The sequence below is a fragment of the Elaeis guineensis genome, chromosome 5 (genome assembly GCF_000442705.2).
Source record: "Elaeis guineensis isolate ETL-2024a chromosome 5, EG11, whole genome shotgun sequence".
In the NCBI taxonomy this organism is placed as follows: Eukaryota; Viridiplantae; Streptophyta; class Magnoliopsida; order Arecales; family Arecaceae; genus Elaeis; species Elaeis guineensis.
The window spans coordinates 114996529-115021794 of NC_025997.2; the positions used below are offsets into that span (position 1 = coordinate 114996529).

Sequence of the window (25266 nt, forward strand, 5' to 3'; positions counted from 1 at the left end):
CTAAAGATAACCCACATTACCTTCCAAGATTGTTTGACGATGCACCAAATGCAACCATAAGGATTGAAGTAGGATTTATTAGGACAATGAATTAATAAAGTCAGGCATGAGGTGGACTGAGAGAATTAGCCTACTAAGTTAGCTGTACGAACATAACCAAAAGCTAAGCATGGTTTAGATCTATTGTGCAATTAATAGAAACAAATAGCTAGCTTTTGTTGGAATCTGCTGCCATTAAGCCTTTTCTGATATTAGCAAAATCTTGATCATCATTTATTAAGTATATATTTTGTGAGCTGTACAAGCATCATTTTGCATTTTTGTCTATCAAACATTTCTAATTTGAATCTCCATACTAGATTTCAAAAGTAGTTGTTATTGACAATGAATTCTGTAAAATATTATCAATTTATCATTTAATTGAAAGGAAAATAATCTGCAACAACTTTTTTTTTTTTAATTTTTGATGCTCTATACACATCCTTTTCCAAAAAGAAAAAAAAACAACAATGATTCAAATTTATCTTAGAACAAATAATTGTCCTCTAAGTAGCAAGACAGAGTGTTTCACTTAGTTAGCCCACTAGCATTATTTACAATGAATTATTGTTATGATATTATGTCAAGCATCATCAGTATATATGACCATCATAAGAATTGGAGGACTAGAAATTGGTGGGTGAACTATTGGGCACTTGAAATATTTTTCCTTCCATTTCAAAGTATATTTGTTGAGAACCAAGCGATATGATAAATAATAATAGTTAAATAATAGTTAACATTATATGATAATAATAATAATTTTTCCTTATTATTTCAAAAACAAGTATGTATGCTTGACACATTTTGAGGGTCCATTAATAAAATTTGACCTTAATAGTGTGGAAAATCAGGAGTGAGGCCGCGATGTCTCGGCCTGCAAACTATACATGAAATCACATCATATTAATAATTGATCTCATTAATCAACAGCCTATTGTGAAGCAAGATGCTCTGGACCTGGATATAGTTTGGGGTCTATTCTGATCCAAGATGCAAGCTTGGACAACTTTTGTCCACCTTAGTCTCTTTTTTTAATTATTTTATATTTTTTTATTTTTTTATTTTAAGCACATGCAACTGGAGAGGTCGGTGAGGAAGAACGGGTGAAGGGCAGTGGGAAGGGAAGGAATAGGACCGGCAATTAAAGGAATACCTACCCTTCTGACCAGCGATATAACTGCTGGATACCCCATGCAGCAACATGCAGGACCGGCAACTACCAGCATTAAGTATTTCCTGATCTTCTGTCCTCTCCAGGACCTGAATCTTGATCGAAATCACTGCTCGATCGTTCCCTTGCTTTTGGATATAACATAAATGAGGCAAGCTAATCAAGTTAGTAGTAATGAGCAGGTCGAAAGACACTATAAACTGTAATCTCCTTCTCTCTTTGGCTTCCAGCTTGCTCTGAGTATTTGGAGGCCATGTCCACCAGCAATCACGCTACTCCCCTCTCCTCTCAAAGGTAACCCAAACTAAAATACCAAATCTTCTTTTGTTTCTTGAGCCTTCCCTTGCCTTGATACCAAGACCAAGCCAAGATCACTTGGTGATCAAGAAAATAGAAAAAAGTATAGCTGTCATATCTTTGTTTAATAATTTCTCTGATTTCTGCTTGGTCATGCATGTGTGAAAGTTGTGGTGAGTCACTGTTCGCATGTAACTAGTTAAATCAACTTTCATATATTTTGAATCAGAAAAAGGAATCAATCAAATGATATCTCTATTTTTTCTTTCTTTGTCTTTTCCTTTTTATACTTCAATCTATTCTGTCTGATATCCTTAGTTTTGTTTTGTAACTCAGTAAATGAAAATACACAGCAAGTTCAAAATGTTCAATCTCTGGGCATAAATCATCTGAATGTTTAGGCCAATAGATTGTCCATTTCCACCCTACCAACAAATAGAAATTGTAGAAAACAATGTAGATTTTAACTTTATGTTGCAAGTTTTGAGTAGATGTTGAGGATATAAGTTTTAAGAAGTTTTGTTATTTTTACAAAAAATAAAATTTAAAAAAAAAAAAATTTGAAGGAAATCAGTTGGTTTGCTACCTTCTTTATATATATGGGAACATGGAAGGATTTGACATGAATCCCTAGGTCTTGCAAACAAGGATGGCATGAGGAGATTTTCATGACCTTGATCCAAGTATCACTGCTGGTGATTGCCTTTTACCAAACCATCACCCATAAATTGCAAGGTATATAATAAAGGGTTTCTTATAGATGGCCAGAAAGCTTGGCTAGAAGGATGGAACATGTGGAAGTGGAAACAGGAATTGCTTGAAACTTTCTGATGTTTGTATTCATGCATGCATATATGAAACATAGAAATGTTTTTCTTTATGTATTTATAGAAAAAAATTTGTGATGTACCATTTTCAACTTCTGAAAGCAAGATATTAGAAACATTGCTTTGTATAAGTTGTTACAAGATAATTATAATTTGTGTATCACAGAATATGCTTTTGAAAAAAAGCTAAGAAAAGAAAAATGCTATTTTAACATGAATTTTTATATTTGTTGCATAAGATCTTCACTCTTTAAGACATTATATTTACAGGCATGTCTTGTGGATGGCTAACTCCAAAGTCAGTGTTTTTGATTAAATTTCTGAATAAGAGGAAATTTTCAATATTCATCTTTCCTACATCATGAAAGATTTTGTCATCGTTTGTTAACTAGCCCCTTATTTTTTTGATATTAGTGTTGGGAAAGGTTGCAAACAACCACCCATATTTATTGCCTCTATGATATTTTTATAGCTGCACAGATATATATATATATATATATAGTTTGTTGGCCTTTGAAATTGATGAAGCTCATGCTGAAAGAAGACCGTTTCTTCCCAAGAGGAACAAGCAAAGATACATGAACCCCCCTCAGTCCAGAAGGTCAATTATTATTCATTGTTTACTAGCCCCTTACTAAACCAAAAGGCATCATCCTTTTCCCCTGGAAGCACAAAACATTGAAGTCTAACAATTTAGAATTCACTCGGAGATTTCGTTTACCTATATCTGAAAGTGAATTTATTTTTCACAATCTCACCTAATTAAAATAGATTGTGAATTTGTGATAGAAGGGGGACCAAGAAGTTCTTGAAAAAATATATTTTTCCGTCCATATTCGTGATGTTATTGTAAGCCCACTGCCTTCTATGCTATGTAGTCTATTAATTTAGTGGTATATTTACTGCATCTCTTCAAGCAAACCTCTATCCTCATTATATATGATTACCCTCCCCTCCCTCCCTTGTCCAAAAGAACTAACGGCTACCTAAATTTGAAGGTTGGAAGGCAAGGTTGCTGCTGTAACAGGTGGAGCTTCTGGTATCGGTGAAAGCATCTCAAGACTCCTCAGAAAGCATGGAGCAAAGATTTGTGTCATCGACATCCAAGATGATCTTGGCCATCGTCTTTGCAAGTCTCTAGGAGGTGAGCCCAATGCATGCTTTTTTCACTGCAATGTGACCGTAGAAGATGATGTGCACCGTACCATCGATCTCATCGTCGAGAAGCATGGCACCATCGACATCATGGTCAACAACGCTGGGATCACAGGCAAGATGGTGCCCGATATCCGCAAGGTCAATTTGGATGAATTCAAGAAGGTGTTCGACGTGAACGTGCACGGCGTATTCTTAGGAATGAAGCACGCAGCGCGTGTGATGGTTCCTCAGAAGAAGGGCTCGATAGTGTCGGTGGCCAGTGCAGCGAGCATAGTCGGAGGGATGGGTCCGCACGGGTACACAGGATCCAAGCACGCAGTACTGGGGCTCACCAGAAATGTGGCGGCGGAACTTGGGGAGCATGGGATACGTGTGAATTGTGTCTCGCCGTATGCAGTGCCGACCGGCCTCACGCTACCCCACTTCCCGGGGAGTACGAGCAAGGTTGGGGTGAAGGGATTTCTGTCCTACGTGGGTGGTCATGCGAACTTGAAGGGCGTGGACCTGCATAAAGATGATGTAGCAAATGCTGTGCTCTACCTGGCAAGTGATGAAGCCAAGTACGTCAGTGGGTTCAACCTCATGGTTGATGGGGGTTTCACTTGTGTGAACCACTCTTTTCCAATATTTAGAAGGGGATATTTGGCTAATAAGCTCCTCTCTTGGTGATGCAAGTTCAGTTGGCAGGCTTTCTTGTTGTTCGAATTTAAGTTGATTAAGACTCTGGATGCATGCATACCTACTACAATACATTATAATCATCAGAAAAACCTACTACAATAAATTCAGATCACGAAAGTGTAAGAGTTATATATTATGTGCTGGATCACTGTCGTGTTTGCTTGTTTAAGATAACTACAAAATATGTAAAGGATGTTGCAACGATCCGTTTCTAAGTTGGCAACATCTCGCTGTATGTTTGGAAAAAATTTACTTTCGAAACAGAATATTGTGTCTTTACCGGCATTACTTTGAAAAACTTTGGCCATAGCGACCAGCATCCTATTTTCAAACGCCTCTCCTTTTCTATTAATTGCTTCTCCAATCCCTGCTATGAGCTTTATGATGCCTCTTGTCTATCATTTCCTTGATGCAAGGGAGAGACGCCTAATTTTTATCATCTTTGAACATTCTCCAATCGGTTTACCTCTAGTAATATCCCCTGAATCTACCACCAAAGAGGAGCACCCTCAGTTTTAAACCTGAGGGTAACTTCACCAAAGATATGGAATAAAAGATTAGAAGCTCACTAAAGATGGTGACTTGACTGCGGACTCAGAAGTTCATCAATAATGATGGCCTTCTTTATTCTTGGAGTTTGGGAGACAGCCACCCATAAGAAAGTTGTTTTTCTATGGTTAGCACTCGAGGGCAAACTCTACACAAAGATGTCCTTACCAAAAAGTTTGGAATGCATCTACATGACGTCCCTGTTTTGACGAACACCCAATTTGCAGTCCTTATGCACCACTTGGTGGCGTGAAAGATCTAGTTTTCTTGGGGTCAAGCATGAGACCCAACTGGTCTTAGCTCCTAGTTGGCAAATTTAATTGGAAAGGAATTCAAAGATGTTTTCAAAGAAGGGCTCAATCGATAACAACCGGCATTAATTGCTTTGCTTTGAAAAGATGGTAGATAGTGCCGCTTAAAGGTGCAATCTCCATGAATGCATTTGACTCGACCATTTAGTTGGTCTAGGGAAGACAAATTTTAAGGAAAAACCCTCGCTGAGGCTGATTTGTACCCTTTCTCATGCCCTATCCTCACTCTCAACAATAATATACCCTTCTGTAAGTATTACAATTTTAATTCCTATACTAAATACATCTTGGAGGGAGTATTTCACTTCCTCCATTTTCACTGAAGAAAAGGCATAGCGTTTCAACAATACACATACATGTTAATACATCTAATACTAGTGGCTGATAGACAACTTGACTCGATGCCACTTTAGTTAATGAAGTAATTCTTCCATTTGAATGCCTGATTCCATTTGAAGTATCTGTATCCTCGAAGAAAAAGAAGTATTTGATTACACAAGAAATATAAATCATTCAAAGTCCAAATCTATCGTGACTCTCATAAGTAGATCTCTACTCTGCTTTATCCTTTCACCTCCATCTTTATGGCATCATCCCTTAACTTTCTTCTACACTGCTTGCTAGCTTTTCCAACCAAAGTTTGTCTTTTTTCTTGTCTTGAATATCGAATGCCTTATCCTCTCAGAGAGAGGGGGGGGGGAGGGGGCGGTGTTCAACTTAACATAGATTGAGAACATGGCATCAATCTACTCTCTCTTATTAGGGGCAAACTTTTCACACCACTAATAATTTCAAGGGAAACTGAAGAAACCACAATTGTAGATTTATATATATTTTTTTCCTCTCACTCTCATTTATGTAAGATGGGGTTAATACGAGTATTATAGAATAAAAGAAAGGTAATGAGCGCAGATTTCTTAATTTGGTTTTTGAGAGAAAAATTGTTGATTATAAAAGAGAAGAGATGATGGTTCTATATGTGAGCCCATGAGGGAAAGGGATTATGATCCATTCTTTATTTTTTTATAAAAAATCTTCCCAACATAATAATATAAAGATTTTTCAAATCACAAAATATTCTTAATTTGGATTATAATAATATTTGGAAAAATAAAATAAATAGTTAAAATTCATTACTTGCAGTTTGTCTCTTCATGATTTAGAGTTTTTTTTATCAAAATCTTTCCCTCTTCTCTTCATTCTATGTTCATCTTTTTCATTTTGGCTGGGAACTAATAGCTTGAACTAAACAAAAAAAACTATCATGCAAAGTATAACAATAAAAACTAACAAAAGGAATCAGATAAAAGAAAGCAATGTTTAAAATGATGGTTTTATAATTGTCATACACTATTATCTTTTAATGATGTTGGTGCCTCTTCCTTAAGTTATGTATAATAATGAAAGAAAAAGATAACAACAATTATATAACAAGTTATTTATAGTTGTTGCTGCAAGATTTCGGTTCAAGGCAAATATGGCTTAGGTTAGACTCCTTTCGACCCAGGAGCTCGACCTTGATCCAAGAACTGGGATGCCAAAGAAAATCTGCAAGACAAGTCCTCTCTTACCAGAGGTCCTTCGATGGGAGATCCTCCAATGTTTAAATCAACAAGAGCTTGAAAATAATAGAAGAAAGAGAGAGAAAAAATAAGAATGTTGATTGTTCTCTGGAGTAGAACTTACCTTGAGGAACCCCTTGTTAACTCTTTATATAAAGGTAGAGTTGTAGGCCATTGTGTCTAAGTCTTATAGGCTGTTAGGACTAATTTCTTAGGTTATTAGGCCATATTTTGACAGACCGTTAGGATAGTAAATTCGTCCACTAACCTGTGAATTAGATTTATTAGTTGTGGGTGTCAGTTATGGATTTTGTCCATATTTTGAAGATTATTAGAAGATTCCAGCGAGTTGCCTATGTGGCTAAATAAACTGATAGCTTGAGGTTGGTAAAAGGCCTAAGCTACACCTCTAATGTGTCAGTATCTGCACTAGTTGCGAGACCTCATTCCCTATCATCGACAAGATCCCGACCTTAGGATCAATAAGCATCCGAGCTAAGGGTTGGATAGAAGCTGGTGACATAAAGTTGTTCTACCTCAGTCTCTTGGATCTCTTCCTAATATTCAAGATAATCTTAATGAGTCATTGGTGAATACTCGATCATAGACCGAGGAGAAAAAGTTTAAGTCAGATGGTAGATAAACTCCACAATACTTGCCTCCTACTTTTGAGTTTGAAGTAGTTTCACTACTTCAGACGAAAGAAGTAGTTGGCCCTAAGGCTGGTCTTTGGTTGCTGATCCGATCTTCTCCTCGAAGTATTTATCCCATAGTATTTAGCAAAGAAAATCTCGGGGCCTCATTACTATGCTGCTTCGCCATTGTCATTGCAATTATGAGGGATAGGCGGCTCGAGGTGCTGCAGCATAATAATTTGAAAAAGAGATTCGAGGATCACTTCCAAGCTCATCGAGATTTTTCACATTCCAAACATCGATAGGTCCCAAGTTGCTTCTCGTAGATCGATACATGTGGCTCAATTTGAAGGTAGTGTGATAAAGAGTCATACGATTTGTGGCCTTGATGTATGTGATCTTTAATGTTAAAGTCTCCGAAATGGCATTTTGCCGAAAGAGACGTGTGGGATACTTTTTTTTGAAGGCACGGCTTTTGGGGCCATTGGGGTTGTGACACCTAATGCATGACCTTTGGGGTGAAGGGGTGCATCCTTGCCTGAGTCCTCTATAAATGGAAGGGGCTATTATTTGTGGTCAAGCCCATTCCCTCCAGTCTTCATGATGTTGATGTTGCAGTCTTTCACCGGGGGCTTGATGGTTGCTGGTATTTGCCGCACCATGAAAGAATTTGCTCCTACCTTCCAACTGGCTGCAGGGTGTCTGGAAGTGGCGCATGTACAGGCATCTCATCTTGGCATGTGAGGTATTGAAAATCGTTGCTACTATAGAAGGTATGGAACTACGGCCGCTATCGATCTAGGGGTGCTGCTGGGGACTGATCACCTTTGCAGGATCTATTATTGGAGTTCAATCTCCCTTCATAGGTCTCGACTGAGAATGTAGCAGTATCCTAAATGAACTACATCATTTTTTGGTCCAAAAAAGGAGTGAGCGACAACTAAGGGGGTCTTCTCAGCATGGAGCCCTCTAAGAAGGTTTTGAACCTTTCAAGGGGTCTATCATTCCCCTCTAAGCAGGCTTTCTAGACCTCACGAAGAGGAATATCAGAGATATGGATGGTTCCCAAGGGCAAGCCCATCCCAAGGAATCATGCCATCCATGATATCCTTTGGTGTGGACTGATAACTGCCAAGCGAGTCTTCTCTAGATGAAGGCTCCTTCTGCATGAGGCAGATTTCTTGTCCCTCTCCCCAGTATCTTCTTCTCATACTTAGAATCCATATGCATGTAACTTGGTTGTCAAGTCGAAGCTTTGTACTCTAAAATGAAGAGAGTTGTTTTCTTTAACTTTTTTTTTGTGTGTTGCGATGGCTATTGAAGGGAGGTTGCTACGGTGCCGTCCTACTAAGGGAGCTACTGATCCTGCTACCAAGTCCATTTTCGAAGACCTTGATTAGATGTACCTTTTTTTTCTTTTTTATTTGACTTCTAATGAACTTTTAGAAGAATAAAATGAATTTCTCTTCATCATTTTCTGATGTGTATACTGATTGTGCAATCTTAATCTCTGGGGTCGGATGGCTGTCTGACCAGCAGAATCATCGACTCAATCAACCAACTAGTTTGGTCACAAAACAAGAGTCCTTTGTTTGGATTTGAGTCTGGAGCCATTCTGAAGTAACGATATCTGGAGTGGGTTTGAACACTACAAGAAAATAGAGTTTTAGTGACCCCAAAATCGATTGCTAAATAGCACAAATCAGTTGCTAATATACTTTGCGATTGATTTTGCGATCGAAACATATCGGTTGTAAAAATCCTAATCGTAAATACTTTACGATCGTTTTTATCGATCGTAAAATTTTGCTACCGAAATAAAAAAAATAATTAAAATTTTATTACCAATTTAAAGATTGAAAATAAAAAATATTAACAATTTTACAACCAATTTACCGACCAAAAAATTGCTTGTTAAGTTTTTTAAAATATTTTTTATTTAAATAATTGATCATAAAATCAGTAGTAATTTATTTTTTATAATATTTTAATTTTTAAAATCAGTTATAAAATTGATCACTAAATTTATTGAAAATTATTATAATCAAATTGATCTGAAAATTGATTTCAAAATTGATCACTAATTTTTTTAAAATATTTTTATTTTAAAAAATCAATCACAATATCAATCACAAATTATTTTATAATATTTTTTTTAATATCAATTATAAAATTGATAGTTAAATTTATTAAAAATTATTAAAATAAAATCAATCTCAAAATTGATTATTAATTTTTTTAAAATATTTTTATTTTAAAAAATTGATTGCATCATCAATTGTAAATTATTTTATAATATTTTTTTAATATCAATTGCAAAATCGATCGCTAAATTTTTTAAAATTATTAAATTACAATCGATTTCAAAATCGATTGCTAATTTCTTTAAAATATTTTTATTTAAAAAATTGATCTCAAAATCAGTCACAAATTTTTTATAATTTTTTATTTTAATATCGATCACAAAAGTGGTCGCTAAATTTATTAAAAATTATTAAATAAAAATTGATATGAAAATTGATCTCAAAATCGATCGTTGATATTTTTAAAATATTTTTGATTTAATAATCAATCAAAAAAAATTATTTTATTTTTACTTTTAATTTTGATCATAAAATCGATCTAAAATTATTTTAATTAAAATAATCAATCATTAAAATTTAAATTTAAAAAAATTAAATTAAAATCATATTATTTTTTTCCTATTATAAGAACTGCAGCTTCATTGAAACATAACAGAACGAAGTAACATCATCATCCATCATACACAATTAAGCAACATGTCCTGAACAACAAAGTGGAATAGAAAAAAATTCAAAACATACTCAAATCCTCTCGTGATAAAAGTAAAACATGACCTACAATCGTACAGTCTGAAAATATCAAAAATAAATAATATAGATTTAAAATAGAAAGAAATAAAAAAAAGATCATAGTAATCTGTGAAGTCATTTTCTTCAATATCCACTAAATTTAGATCATCATCAGGAAAAATAAGAAGGCAACCATATGTATATAACAAAAAAAATCCATCAGTATATATCAGCTTTAACACATCATATAGGAATAAAAAAAAGAGGCCATAGCATATCTAATGTCAAATGTATTACTTATTTAACATATCTCATATCAAATGTATCATAATCATGAGCTGCCTTTGTTTTTCTTAGATAACTCATCCGACAGATTTTCTAAAGTATTACCTACAGCAAAAATAATTGATACTAACATAATATATAGAGCCAATGAGGTAATAAGAGAGAGTTATTTTTTTTAATTATTAAAAACTCCTCTGTTATCTATAATAATATTTATATAATAAAAAGTATTATGAGAAATATAAATAGAACATAGCAATTTACTCAAAAAAATAGTAATATAAAAGAATATGAGTAACAGATTCTTAAATTATTTTTTAATATATAAAAAGATATTGATAAATTATTTTTCTATCTAAATATTATCTAAAAAATATTTATCTAAAAAAATATAATTTTTTAGATAAATTTTTTATCTGGTTGTAACTTTCTCTGGATATAAAATTTTGAAATGCTATTCTTTAAGTTAGATGGTACCTATTCCCGAGTGTTATAATGGTCACAAATTATTTTGGTGAGGTTCATTACTTACAATAAAGACTGAAATGATTATTAGAATATAAAAAAAGGGAAAAAAATAAAACAATAGCTTATTGACTAATTACAAGGATCCAAAAACCCCACTGGAAAGCGAAATGAAACCTTATCCAGCCGCGACAAAGAAAAAAAAAATTATTAGATAGATCCATCAAATACTTCCATCCTACAATGAAATGAATTCATTTAGGACGACATGACCTTAGATGCAAAGTGGATCTGCTCCAGCTGACAATTTCTCGCGACATATCACAACAGCCACCGACTCTTTTACTCCCCTGGGATTCCTTTCAAAGCGAGAAATTATTGCATGCATCAGGTGCAAGTGAACCGGGGCGTATCCCGACAAGGGGTCGCGTGGCGTGTTCTTCACCGTGGGATTTGCGCGGTCCAATTCCAAAATCAAAATTAAAAAAAAAAATCCTTTTAAAATTAAAGCACTCATTCTCGCTACCACCCACCAGTGTGCTTGTTTAGGTGAGCTGGGCGGGATCAGGAGACCACCATGTCCACCGGCGTCGAATCCGTTCTGCCTCTTTCCCCTCAACGGTACGCGAACCAAACCACCAACCTTTCGATCCATCTCGAGCCTGCCCTGCTTTGATATTTCCGACAAAAGATTGCTATTGTTTTCAGATATCTGTTTTCTCTTTGTTTGGTTTTTTTGATTTCTGCTTCTTGATCCGTTAAAGATAACAGCTGGATATGCTAACCCGCTGTTGTCTCACTAGATTGACTTGCACATATACGGATCTAGAAAATAAGTTGATAAATTAGTATTGTAATATGAGTTCTTGAAGTTCCAAATAAAATCCATAGTGTTTCCACCGTCATTTCTAACTTTTTTTATCAACAAAGAATTTCTACGTGAGGTGAAAGGTTTTTACATTTTACTTGAAAGTAGATTGTTGGCATGTCCACTGAAACTTGCATATGGTTCTTTTCTTTTGTTTGTAATTTGGGAAAAGATTAGAGAAGATAGGACCTTGATAAAAGCAGCATGCCCTAAAGAGAACAGTAGCGGAATAAAATGTTGGGATTGAAAATTCGGATCACTCCACGCCCTCAAAATCATTCCCTAAAAATGCTATAATTAAGCATGATTAAGTATAGGGAGGCTGCATAGAATTTTTGTCTCATATATCAATTTAACTTCATTTTGACCTATTAAGCTGTAGTAGATGGTCGATTCAACCATTTATATTTGGATCATTGCATACCAAGTTTTAATATATATTTCCTTGATTATTCAACCTTCTTGAACCTTAGCAAAACTTGTCATTTTGGTCCATTTGTGAGCTCTTGTCAATTGATAGGATCAAAAGCCTATTTTTACTTACCTATCAAATGTCTGAGTGACAATTTCTTTTGAACCACCTGAATAAACATATTCCTTATCCAGAAGCATTTATGTTGTCACAGAGAATGCCAACACTATGCAGGTATGCATTCATTTATTTATGTTTTGTTGTTAAAGACGTTTCCAAGGATACTCTTTTTAATTAGTAACTCGCTTGGTTCATAAAGATAATTGCATCTTCTAGATCATCCTTGGTTTGAAGTTAGCTTGCTCATCAATCAAAATATCCTTAGAGTAGTCCATTATTTTGACAAAGTACATAAATTTTTGATACTTTCAATCAATTTTATGTTTGTTGAGAGAAGGGAGGGGGGTAATCCCCACCTAGCCAGCTGGGTGAAGGTGGGATTCGAACCTAGACCATTCGGTGCCATAGCCCAATGACTTTTCTAACCATACTAGCTTTGACACCTTAGGTTCAAAGATGAATTTCATGCATCTTGTGCTGTTTAGATCCAACATGCATACTCCATCAATACTTTGCAATTGGCACACACTAGTATAGCAAAAGTATACAAGGCTATCAAACAATTTGTAGCTGGCACCAAGGTAACTATTTTTCATTCTCTATTTTTTTGTTTTTTCTTATAACTTAGACCAATTTTAATTGCTTCATACCATATCTAAGACATTTTAACAAATTATTTTCGTTTCGAGTGAATACATACAAATTTTGCATTAGAAACCTTTTAGACATCCATGTTCATTGTTATATAGAATATGCTCTTCGTTATTTAAGTAACATTGAAATTGATTTACAAGCAGGACAAAATGGACAATTAAGAAACCAAACAAAGTGTCAAAATTCTCAAAACTATTAACTAAGCAAGAACTAGATGCATTGACCTGTAAGATACTTGCAAGATACTGACCAAGATCAGAATAGGGGAAACCCACCATAGAATATAGGCTATCACATAAGCTTCTCGACATTGTTTGATGGGGAAGGAAGGGGCCAGCTTTGCGTCATGCTGGAAAAACTCCAGAGAGACAGCTTGCTGCCTGCGTTCTTTAATACTATTTCAAACCATTTCTCTTCTTCATCTGCCTTCTTCACAAATGCTGTTTCTAATGTTAATCCCAACTCAACCAAAGAGAGAACTCCATGTGTGTGTTGAGGGGGGGGGGGGGAGTCTTCTCAATAGAAACCATAAATATGATAATGGTAGGCTCTGTGGTTTGATGGCAGAAGGTGGAAGGTGGTCATGGAGTATGGAAGGAATATAAGATGGGTTAGATCAGGATTGGCTTAGAGAGGTTTCAGGGAAGAAGAGGTGTTGTTTTTTTCAGAGTAGACATTGTTTCGTTGTAAGAAGCATAGAATTCCACTTCTCTTGCAAGATGTGGGAAAAATAAAAACTAAGATGCGTAGATTCGTTTTGATCCCATGGAAAATCCAATTTTCCATAAAATTTTCAAACTTTAACATGTTATCCAAATAGGTTTGAGGATTGGATTTACATGAGGCTTAGGATTTCTTTGGAATATCCTCATCCCATGGAAATCCATGGAATTCTGTTGCATCGAAATGTATGCTTAGTCTCTTGTTTGAATCTTCTAACCATGCTAATATTTTGATTAATTCTGTTTAGCAATTTCTTTTGATCCCTTTGATCTTCTTGCACCTAGTCATTTGGTTGTTACATATAGATTTCTTCTATGAACTGACCACTTGAAATTGCTATTTTAGCAACATGCTGAGTCTTATATATTTAATTTATTGCATACATGATTCTTATATAATTAAATCTAGTTAAATGTTAGAATGTTTGAAGACAATGAATTCATCGTTGTTGATTGTAACTAAGGTTTTATGTCTCAATACTGAGTATTGTACTAATGCATTTCTAGCATCATGGGACACAGCATGGCATAGTACATCCCCATACTAGTTCATGCTAAAGGTCTCAAGCTGAAACAACATATACCATGTGTTGGTACCATTGTTGGCCGCTCCATCTTGAATCATTCAGTTCGAAGTGTGCTGAACCAAACCGATGAGGAACAGGTTAGTTTGCCTTGTCAGCTTGGTAAATAGGTCAAATTGGCTCCAATCTGATTAAACCCTTTTGGCTTGATTTAAAGCCCATACACCTCGGCCTTTCAATTAGAACCTCCCCTCCCCCCACACCGGCTCCTGCGGCGCACTCCCCACCCTCAGCTTTGTTCGTGATCTCTCGAGAGATCCCCCTCTGCTGCCTTTCACAATTGTAATCACCCCCTTGGCATAACCGATAAGTGTTCCCCTCCCTCTCCCTCTCACTCTGTTAGGATTGGAATTAGGGTTTGTCAAGGGCCTACACCTTCCTCCCTCTCCCTCTCCCTCCCCCCTTGGACAATGATTGACGAGGGCTTTTGAGTCTTCTCTCTTCCCCTCTCTCTCTCTTCCTCTCTTTTTCTCTCTCCCAATTCTCATATGCTTTGGAATGGCACGTACAGACCTGTACCATGCTGAACTAGTCATTGGTTGGTACACCCTCTGGTACTAGTTCGGTAAACCTTGATCAGTAAAGTATTGTATTAGGTTCCTGTACCATACTGGTCCTCTACTAGTACGATATCTATCCCTAGTATGGCTCAATACATAAAGCCTTCATTGTAACCTTGGGCTACTAGTCTATTCTATATTTCCTCATACTTCTCCATTAGGTTTAAACTTTATTATGTGGGCCCACCTGTAATATATAATTTGTCATTAGCAGGAAAATTTTTGAGGTTCAAGTATTGTTGTAAAAAATATTAGTCATCATACATGACTTTGATAGTTAAGTGCCATCAAGCAATAGCTACAACACAATATTGAACGGAGGTCTTTCAACAAAATCCTTGCAAAATCATTCCACCTATAGTTTCTTCCTAGATGTCTTAATTTATGATCTCAAAAATTATCATCAATTTTAACTGAATTTATAGGTCTTGCATGTCTTGTTGGAGGTCTTGTCCACTTGGCTACATTATATGTACACAAGGCCTCCTTGTATAGGGAGGCATTTCCATGTGAGCTGAAACTATGAAGATGGTCCCCAAATGTGTTGGTTAGTCCACAAGGTTATTGGACCTCATGGCCTCCCTATTTAAAGTAGAGATGGTTGGTCAACTTCTAAGTTCTCAATAGTCTTATTAGAAATAATTCTAATTCTTCTATGGGTTTTAGGTCCAATAGCCTGATTTAGGCCAAAGGATGCATTGATTCATTTTCTTAAGCTTTTGGCTTAATGGCCATGAAGTTGTAGGTCTTAGAAATTTCAGTAAGATAATATAAACAAAAAGCAAAGATATGCAACTCTTTAGCTCAAATGGATGGCAAATAATCTTACTATATACAGGTACATTGTTGACTAATTTCATAGTAGCTTAAGCTTTTGGGTTTTAGTGGTTAACATGATACCAAAGCAAAAGTCGGGGCTGAAATCTCCATTCCAGCCAATTTTCTTCATACCTCCTATTTATTTTCTGAGAGTCTTTTCTTCTTCGACTCGTTCTTGGTTGTTGCTTGAATTGCCGACTCATTATCTTGAGTAGTTTATTACTTCTTTGCCTTCATGTGCATGATCCAGGCTGCACTTGAAGGGGTTTTAAGGCCTAATATACATTGTTGACTCCTTCCCTAAGAACTTAAGCTTTTGAGATATAGTGGGTGGTTAACAATGAGGACCCCATTTAGAGCTGATGCTTAGCAAGATCTCTCAACTAAAGCCATATTTTTTGTTAATTGATAAACATTTTTCTTGTCTTCATTAAAATTGGGATGGCTGTCTTTTAGTTTCAAGACCACTGAGGATTATAGCCTTTTAGATCTCATAAAAGTATTAGGTGTTGTATCTTAGATAATATCTTTGATAAGACTTTCTTGGAGCCCATTGACATCTATAATGAGAAATCCATAAAATAACCATCAAGCCTTGACCTGATTATTTGATATCAGCTTATGATTCTAATGAGGAATGATGTAACTTTTTATGCACAGGCAGGAAAGCAGAGATCCTTCTGTCTATCCATCCAACTATAGTTGTTGAGAAAAATATGAGAGATTAAACATAGAAAAAGGAAAAAAGAGAAAAGGAAAAATGAGGCGGATGTCTTGGTTCAATCTATCATTTGTAGTTTTTTTTTTTTTTTTTTTTTTTTAAAAGGTGATTCCAGGTTTCAGGCATTATATGGAAAACTGAGAAGTTTACCAAAAGTTTAGAAAGGTGAACCAGATTAAAAATCAGGATCACAAGATAGTTTTACCTAAGAATCAAAAAAATATTATGAGAGTGTTGAAACATCAATCATCTAAATCACAATCTATAAGGAAGCCTTGCAATGGGAGAGACTTATTCCAAGTCCAGCAAGAATTTAAGGAAGGAGGGAGAACAGAAAGAAAAGGAGTTCTTGTTGTTTATGCAACAAGACAGGTTACTTTATGAGATGATACAACAGCTACAAAGGAGAACAGCCCTACGACATTATTGTCGCAGAATAAATGGTTGCAATGATTGTTGACACCCTTATAGTTAAGTGATAGTTGGAAGATTATTTTAGGTACCATTTGCCACACAACTTTCTGTAGGAGGGTCTAAAATCCCACTATGCCAGCAAATTTAGGCAATGTTCATGTGAAACTCTTCATGAAGGTTCTCATTTATAGAAAAAACTGCTACTTTCATTCTATTCTGGAAAGATTCTCTTCTAGCTTTCAACTATGTTATATTTGTACACCCAACAGCAGTTTCATTTTTCTCAGGAAACTGTATAACCATGACATTTGTTTTGTATTTGATTGCTAAATATTCAATATTATGCATATTGTCTCCTATGACTTTTAATGGCAGAAGATCTTTTCTCAGTAAAAACTTTGGGTTTCAGATTTGGTATGAATATCATGATCATGTAGTTTAACGGTAGAGATAACATTCTTCCTAAATCCAAGCATATGTTTTGACATTCTTAAGATTTGTGTAATACCATGTACCAGAGAAGGCCCAAATTATTTTTAAAAAAGGAGAAGAATAAGCCAGCATGTTCTCTGCATGTGCTGGAAATCCTGAACCATGAAATCAGAACTCCTTAAGGAGTTCTTTCCTTCTCCGACAATGACTCCGATCCATTTGGGAGTCAACTTTTTCCAGCCCCTACCCTATAATCCTCCCTCTATTAAAGCCTTTGATCTCTCCTTGAAGCCAACCATCTCGGATATCAGCCCCAAGTCAGAAATCGCCAATGTTTTTTCGTCTCGGATGCACTTCGTCACCACCCGATCGCTATGGCTAACCCTTGCCGGCAGCAAGGTGATGATCTTTTCTCCCTCATCCACTTGATTTTTCTGACCCTTCCCTCGCCTATGGAGCCATTGTTGGTTGGGATTGCGTTGGCGATGTGTTGGATTCAATCATGGAAAGGGGCTACCTGTTTTCTTCTTCCCCTGTTGTTTGAACACTGTCCGACCGCTGTTCCATTGCAGTGCTGCTGTTGTACTTGCCCGCCGGTCTTTTGGTAGTGAAGCCCCGACCACTGCTGGTTATGGCCACCGTCAGCTGGGCTGTGCCTTGTTCCAGTAATGAAGAGGAAACCAATCCTCTATTTCGCCAAGGGAAAAAAAAGAAGGAAAAAAATAGAGAAAAGAAAAAAAAAGCAAGAAAGAAAGTAAAGAAAAAGGGAAAGGAGAGAGTTTCTGTCTTCTCTCTCTCTCCCCCCTTCTCTCTCTTAGCTTTCATTCCCACTCTTTTTAGAAGGTTCCACTTTCTCTTTTTAGTTTCTCTCTCTAGATTATGTCTTTCTCTCTCTTCATGGATTCTTTTCTCTAAGATTGATCTAGTAAAAGGTTTACTTTTAATGATTTTGATCTGATCCTAGTGACAAGGATCCTCATTTGTGGTCGCCTGTGTTCCAACACTGATCCGACCAGATTAAATTCTTCTAGATTCGATTATCCATAATTTTTGTTAAACCACATGTACGTCAATTCAATCATAATTTGATTAAATCATTTTGATGGGACTAATTGAGATGCCTGATAGTGTCGCTTGATCAATCTGATTCCATTGAATCTGAGTTGACCCGATAGAAAGACCTTGAATCACCTTATTGGTCGGGTAGCTCCTTACCATCGGAACTTTTGTTAAGCATCACAAAATCTAGTTTTTATTGGTCTCTATCAAATTCTTGTATCTTAAGTGGTATTGATTAAATAAAATTATTTGATTAAATTGACCTCTAATCGTTAGATGGTGTATCGACCTCCATCTTGACTCTTATCAAATACTACTAATTTGATCACCTTCGATCTCTATTGAACCATCTGTATCCTAGTCTAATCATAATTAGATAAAATCACCTCGATTGGATCAACTAGGACGTTGGATGCTACCGCTTTGCCAGCGCTATAAGGGTGTCAAAACTTAAGATTTTTATTTTTAATTAGTTGGGACTTAAAACTGATAAAAGAATATATTTTGAATAATAGGTTCTGAAGGACTCTCAGGATTGATTGAATCTGTTCGCTCATTATTGTTTAAAAAAAATAAGTAATGAACAATCTTTTCGAGATATTTCATTTAAATAATTTTATTTTAAAAATAAATAATTAGTCTTTATTTTATATAATTATATTTGAATGGAGAATGATTTGCAAATTTGAGATTGTTTTTGAAAAACTGCGACTTGTTGATTTGTTATAGAATATGTATATGTCGACTAGAATTATGACACATATGTCACCGTACAAAAGTATTTTCATGTATATCGGATTTGAGCTCTCGATCTAACTATGTTCAGTAGACCTTGTCAGTATGGGTTATACATTGATATTTAGTGGACCTTGCCAATGGAGATTGTGTATTGGTTTTTAGTGGATCCTGCTAATCAGAATTGTGTATTGATATTCAATGGATCCTGCTAATAGAGGTTGCACATTGATATTCAGTAGATCCTGCCAATGGAGATTATACATTGGCATTCTGATTATTATTGAGTTTTAACCCCACCACAGGATATAAATATGATCACAGTTAAAGATTATTGAGTTATATGTGATTTATTTTGAAACAAATTTATGATTATATATATTTAGTGGATCTTGTCAATAGAGATTGTGTATTGGTTTTCAGTGAATCTTGCTAATCAGAATTGTGTATTGATATTCAATGGATCCTGCCAATAGGGGTTGCACATTGATATTCAGTAGATCCTGTCAATGGAGATTATACATTGGCATTCTGATTATTATTGAGTTTTAACCCCACCACAGGATATAAATATGATCACAGTTAAAGACTGTTGAGTTATATGTGATTTATTTCGAATCAAATTTATGATTTTATATATATATATATATATATATATATATATATATATATATATATATATATTTGAAAGGATTTGATTTGCATTAATTAGCATAGAATTTGTTCTTTTGTTTATTCATGACATTTGATTTTTAATATCGTATCTTGTGATACTATCTGAAATATCTAGTTGAAATATTCGTTACTTGGCTATCGAGCTCATTACCTCTCATTGCTTTTCAGATTTAGATTCTTAATTGTGGATGTGAGTATTGCTTTGGGTTTTGAGTTTAAAAGCAAGAGTCGACTGTATCAATCGAGTTTAGATATAGATTTATTATTATGTTTTGCGAGTTTATTATTTGAGGTTTAATTGATGTAAGGTCTTTTATCGTTGAAATTTTATGAGACATTAAAGTTGATTTTAGTTAGTTAAATTTTGGAGTTAATTTATGATTAATTCCGCTATGATGCTTTGATGTCGTGCTTAGAACGCTTTGTATGCTCGTGGAGAGAGTTTTCCATGAGTATGTGGCGGCTGTCATGACCCCTAGGCTTGCGATCTTGAATCAGAGGCTTGACAATTTATGACTTTCTAGAAGAAAGAGGAAATTGTGTGATTCTTTTCTTTGTGAAAACGCTTGAAAGAAGTAATCCACGAACATGGCCCTCACTCTATTCGCTAACTCATAGGTTTTGAAGATACTCCTACATTGCAGAGAGTGTAGTGGTAGGTCTAATTTTCCATGAGCCTCTCTTGCTTTGTGCCGTGCTTTGTTTCCCATGCCTCGTTACGTGAGCTGAAAAGTGGATCATTTAATTCCTTGAAGTTTATTCTTTTATTGTTCTTGAAAAGTCCAAGCCTAGCTATTGGTTATTAACCAATAATGCATGGACAAAGCTTTTTCTTTTGTCCAAAATCAAACCATTGTAACTCAAAAGCCACTTAAGAATTATTATATTTGAGAGAGGACCATTGTATGAGACACTTTCAATGTTCTTTCTTTATGTTCTTTTATTCTTTTCTTTCTTTCCTTCATATGTTACTGATGTCTCCATGCATAATTCTTGTCTCGCATGGAGAGGTCTCATGTAAAAATGTGGATTGGATGATGATAGATCTCCTCCTTGTACAATGAAGCATCCATGCCATTTTGTGGCCTTTCTAATGCTAGAAAATCCACTAAGTAGGGCTTGAAAATTTTAATGGAGGATTTGAATTTTAGCTTTCCTCTCTTTCTTCATTTGTCTCCTATTTTCTCTTTCATGCTTTAGTCAGCTTTGTTTGATTTTTTTATTTATTTATTTTGTCTTTTGACCTGGTTGGGGAAGTGAACAATTTTAATGGCAAAGAGAGAAGCATTAAAAAGGAATATGACAACATCTGCACTTTATGCTGTACAATATTGAACAATTTGCAATAATTAATAAGAAAAAAAGGGCCAAGAACACTAGATGAGTGTAGCATGGTAGACCTAGGAAGGCTAAGGTGGGGAATGATTTGATAAACAGAAGCAGGGCTTACAAATGATATGGACATGTTCAGTAATTTTAAACAGTTTCTTGGGAGAAGAGTGGCTCACATGTGTCTGGAAGTTTCCCAAAGAAGGAGCACAAACCAAAAGATGCATGGTTCATGTTGCGAGAAATGATTTGAAATAAGTTGTAGACAGTGATTAGTCTTGACAAAAATTAACAAGAACTAGAGATGACAGATTTATTAAAATGAGCCGGATAAGTCTTTATAGCAAGGTTTGCCATACCGTTCGGTACCATATTGCACCGGTACTAAACTGATACACAATCTCATTCTAGACCGACATTTGGTACATCTCGCTGTCTCATATTGTACCGCATACTAACACTGTAATAGGATAGAACTAGTACAAGATCTGGTACTAAGATGGTAAGCCTTGCTTGATGGTCATGGTAACACTTGTAAGAAATGAATGAAGAAATAGAAAATTCTTAATATTTAAGATAGTAATCAGGAGTGACTAATAAATTTAATAAACAACTCGGAATTTGCTAAAAATCTGTTTAACAATTGTACTTCCAATATTTAAATGGTGATTTTTTGGATAATGTTGGAGACTTGCATGCTAGGATTTCATGCAGCTTATTTCCCTCCATTCTACCATTCACCAGTTTCTTTGAATTGGACATCCCTGTAGTGTTGATGTCATCTATGATGGATTTTGTAGTGTATAACTATATGAAGTAGAGCGTGCAACATTTGTAAAGGAAAAAGTACTAAGAAGAGAAGCATCTATTACATTTTAGCATTCAACTAAATGTTTCCAAAGGAGCATGCTACAATCAAGTGACTGCTACTCCATAATCTTCTTCTGTTTCAAACAAGTTTCAGAACTTTTCACACGGTAATCTTCCACTATTTTACAAGCACTAAGGAAACATGTAATTGCTAATTATTTGAGTTAATATCTTGAACCATTTAAAATGGTCTGAAACAACAATGGGGAAAAAAAGAAAAATCTCATCTTGGAAGTAGAACAACCCCCTACCTCCTCAAACCCCCAACCCCGGGAAGAAAGGGGAAAAGCCTAAGTTTGAATACTATTGTTAAAATGAAAAGTAGAGAATTACTGCTCATTCGAATATAGCTACCTGGTTTTTTTTTTTTTTTTGAAAAATGAAATTTTCAGCTAGTAAATTTTCTAACTAGTTCTTAAGCAAAATAAGGCCCAAAATTTAAGTTTTGGACAAAGTTTTAAGTTTTGGTTGTGTCTGGATTTGGTTTCAGACTGACCACAGTTTTTAGAGTTTTTATAGTTTCAGTCACTTATATTCAAAACTGACCAAGGCAAAAGCAACACAGCAAGGCTAAAAGCCTTATCCGAGGTTCCTCTTATTTTTTAATTTGATCTTTCTCATGGGGGATAAATTGAATTTGTAGAGAAATTTTTTTGCAAATTTGACTTTTGCTCTTACTACGCTCCACTCGCTTCACTTGCTCTAATCCAGGAAAAATGTCCCTTTTTGAGTATCTAGGGCTGGTAAATTCGACATATTCAACAGGGGGAAACCTGGAATTGCATCTCAATAATATGACTAAAAGAGTCCACAGGCCAGATTCAGTAAGTCTCAAGGGAATTGAGATGTCCGCACTAGTGGTCCTTTGGCCTGGCTAGAACAATTAGTTAACCAGTCGCGTTGTTGCCTTCCCCCTATATTAGGAAAATGTTGAAGGATTTCATGTGATCCTTGAATCCATAGATGTCTTGCAAATAGATGTGGGATGACTGGATAAGTGGTACGGGTTCTTGTCCTTGTAGAACAGATTGTTGAATTGCCTTGCACACGGATCCTTTAGGAACCATAATGTGCTGAACAAATAGTGGGCTTCTCAGGTGCCTGAGAGCTTCACTAAAAGGACAGAGCACATGGAAATGGGAAATGAGAATTTCTTTAAACATGATAATATGTTTATTTATGCAGGTGTGCTTATACGTGTGCCCGTTTATATTGTATATAGGAAAAACATTTTGTAATATTGCTGTTTAGAACTCCTGCAAGCAAGATCATGTTGATCTTGCTTAATTATTACAATAGAATTTAAGTTTGATGTATTATGGACCATGTTTGTTGTAAAAAGAGTAAAAGGGAAAAGATATTTTGTTGTGAATTTACATCTTTGGTATACCAGATTTTCACCATTTAACACATTGTATCTAGAGTGTTGTCTAATTATGTGGATGAGCGGACATGGATTTGAAATTAACTTTTTGAATTACATGCCCCATAAGAGGAAATTTTAAAAATTGATCTTTCCTACTTTATGAAATATTTTGTTAAGCTTGTTTTGCTAGCTTCTATATGTACATGGAATTGGAAAAAGAAAATTGCTATCCTTACCCTGGAAGGACAAAATTTTTTATCTCTGAAATTTAGAACTCACTTGGACCTTTCATTTCCTTTCTTCTTTTGTTTCATGACTTCATGAACAAACAAGCTGCCGTCTCTTCTCTTTTCCAACTGTCCTAACCATAAGAACTGACAAAGTTAGTGCATCCTGTTATTTCTTTCTTGCCTCTCTTCTTAGTCTTCCTCAAAATTGAATGCATCTTTCACCAGTTTCTTTTCTACATTCCTATGTGTAGAAGTTTATTTTCACATAGAATATGTTGTACTAAGAGCCTAAGAGGGGGATGAAAGAGTTCTAATTATATATTTCTCCATTTACTTGCTCTCAAATGTTGTCTATGGAGCTGTACATTAATTGTTTTTCTTTTAAAGCCAATATTTTTATCTGAATCATAAAGAAATATTCCCCTTCGGTTCTCAAAGAAATTTCTTAATATTTGACTGTGAAGACTGGAAGGGAAGGTCGCTCTTGTAACCGGTGGAGCTACAGGTATTGGTGAAGGCATTGTTAGGCTCTTCAGGAAGCATGGTGCAAAGATTTGTGTTGTTGATATCCAAGACAACCTTGGACAGCAACTCTGTGAGTCACTTGGTGGCGACCCCTATGTCTGCTTCTTCCACTGCAATGTTACCATCGAAGATGATGTTCACCATGCCATTGACTTCACGGTTCGTAAGTATGGTACCATCGATATCATGGTCAATAATGCTGGGATCACTGGCAGCAAGGTGGTGGATATCCGCGATGTTGACTTTAATGAATTCAAGAAGGTGTTTGATGTGAATGTGAATGGTGTGTTTCTTGGGATGAAGCACGCAGCCCGTGTCATGATTCCGAAGAAGAAGGGATCCATTATATCACTGGCCAGTGTAGCAAGTGTGATCGGAGGGATGGGTCCGCACGGATACACAGGCACCAAGCATGCTGTGCTGGGGCTCACAAGAAATGTGGCAGCAGAACTGGGGAAGCATGGGATACGTGTGAATTGTGTCTCACCATATGCAACCCCCACAAGGCTCTCTATGCCTCATTTGCCTGAGAACGAGAGACAGGAGGATGCACTGAATGGATTTCTGTCCTTCGTTGGTACCCATGCCAACTTGAAAGGCGTGGACCTGGCGGTAGATGATGTAGCACAGGCTGTGCTCTACTTGGCAAGTGATGAAGCCAAGTACGTCAGTGGACTCAATCTAATGGTTGATGGGGCTTTTACGTGTGTGAACCACTCACTACGGCCATTTGACTGAGGATAGTTGGCTAGTGCCTTCCTCTTTCAGTCATTTCACTTTAATGTGGCAGACTTCATCTATATCATAAATGCTGGACTCAGCTGTGGATGTATAATATAATGAATTCAGATAAAAGATTTCATGAGCCATTTACATTATGTACTTGAATCTGTTGCCAGCGAGAATGTTATTCGATAAATGGTCCTGCAGGCAGTCGGTGAGATCATGCCTTCTGGTTCTTCTATGTTAATTTGCAGTCATCGATTCTTATGAAGTCCTTTTTAACCTGAAAGTTTAGATGAGAATGCAATGGTGAACGTCTTGAAGAGTTAATTGACAATCTTCACAGATCGGTTAATGAACATCTTGGAAGGTCGTCTATTTATTTCTTGAATATTACTGTCACTGTGCTGTGGATTCCTGAAAAGATTACCAGAATTTAGGAAACTTCACTTGGTTGCTCGCAGTTGCACCGTCCGAGGCAAGAACAATTGATCATTTAGTTGTTATGACTTTGTCAGGTGCACCTGGTCGAATGGATTGTGATCCAAAGGCTATGACCTGGGGTAATGTCCTCAAAGATTAGCCTTCAACTGACCTGACTGTTTTAAATGGGTTGGTTTTGTTTGGGTTCTTGAAATTAAGATGTTTAGGG

The 25266-nt window shown here is 35.8% G+C and overlaps 2 protein-coding genes across 2 annotated transcripts; both read left to right on the forward strand.

Moving 5' to 3' along the window:
• Window positions 1–1321: 1321 nt before the first annotated feature.
• Window positions 1322–4312, forward strand: LOC105045553 (zerumbone synthase). The gene is made up of 2 exons (XM_010923885.4): window positions 1322–1507; window positions 3336–4312. Exons 1-2 carry the CDS (start codon window positions 1467–1469, stop codon window positions 4162–4164), a joined length of 870 nt encoding a protein of 289 aa, XP_010922187.1. The 5' UTR covers window positions 1322–1466; the 3' UTR covers window positions 4165–4312.
• A 6900-nt stretch (window positions 4313–11212) lies between these two features.
• Window positions 11213–24855, forward strand: LOC105045554 (zerumbone synthase). The gene is made up of 2 exons (XM_010923886.4): window positions 11213–11417; window positions 23831–24855. The coding sequence occupies exons 1-2, from the start codon at window positions 11374–11376 to the stop codon at window positions 24627–24629; spliced, it is 843 nt and encodes a 280-aa protein (XP_010922188.1). The 5' UTR covers window positions 11213–11373; the 3' UTR covers window positions 24630–24855.
• The last annotated feature ends 411 nt before the right edge of the window (window positions 24856–25266 follow it).

Excerpts from the sequence above, each read along its gene's own strand:
- LOC105045553 (XM_010923885.4), top strand. The coding sequence starts at position 1,467 with ATGTCCACCAGCAATCACGCTACTCCCCTCTCCTCTCAAAG. Across the intron at positions 1,508-3,335 it reads ACTCCCCTCTCCTCTCAAAG|GTTGGAAGGCAAGGTTGCTG; the intron begins GTAACCCAAACT and ends CTAAATTTGAAG.
- LOC105045554 (XM_010923886.4), top strand. The coding sequence starts at position 11,374 with ATGTCCACCGGCGTCGAATCCGTTCTGCCTCTTTCCCCTCAACG. Across the intron at positions 11,418-23,830 it reads CTGCCTCTTTCCCCTCAACG|ACTGGAAGGGAAGGTCGCTC; the intron begins GTACGCGAACCA and ends TTGACTGTGAAG.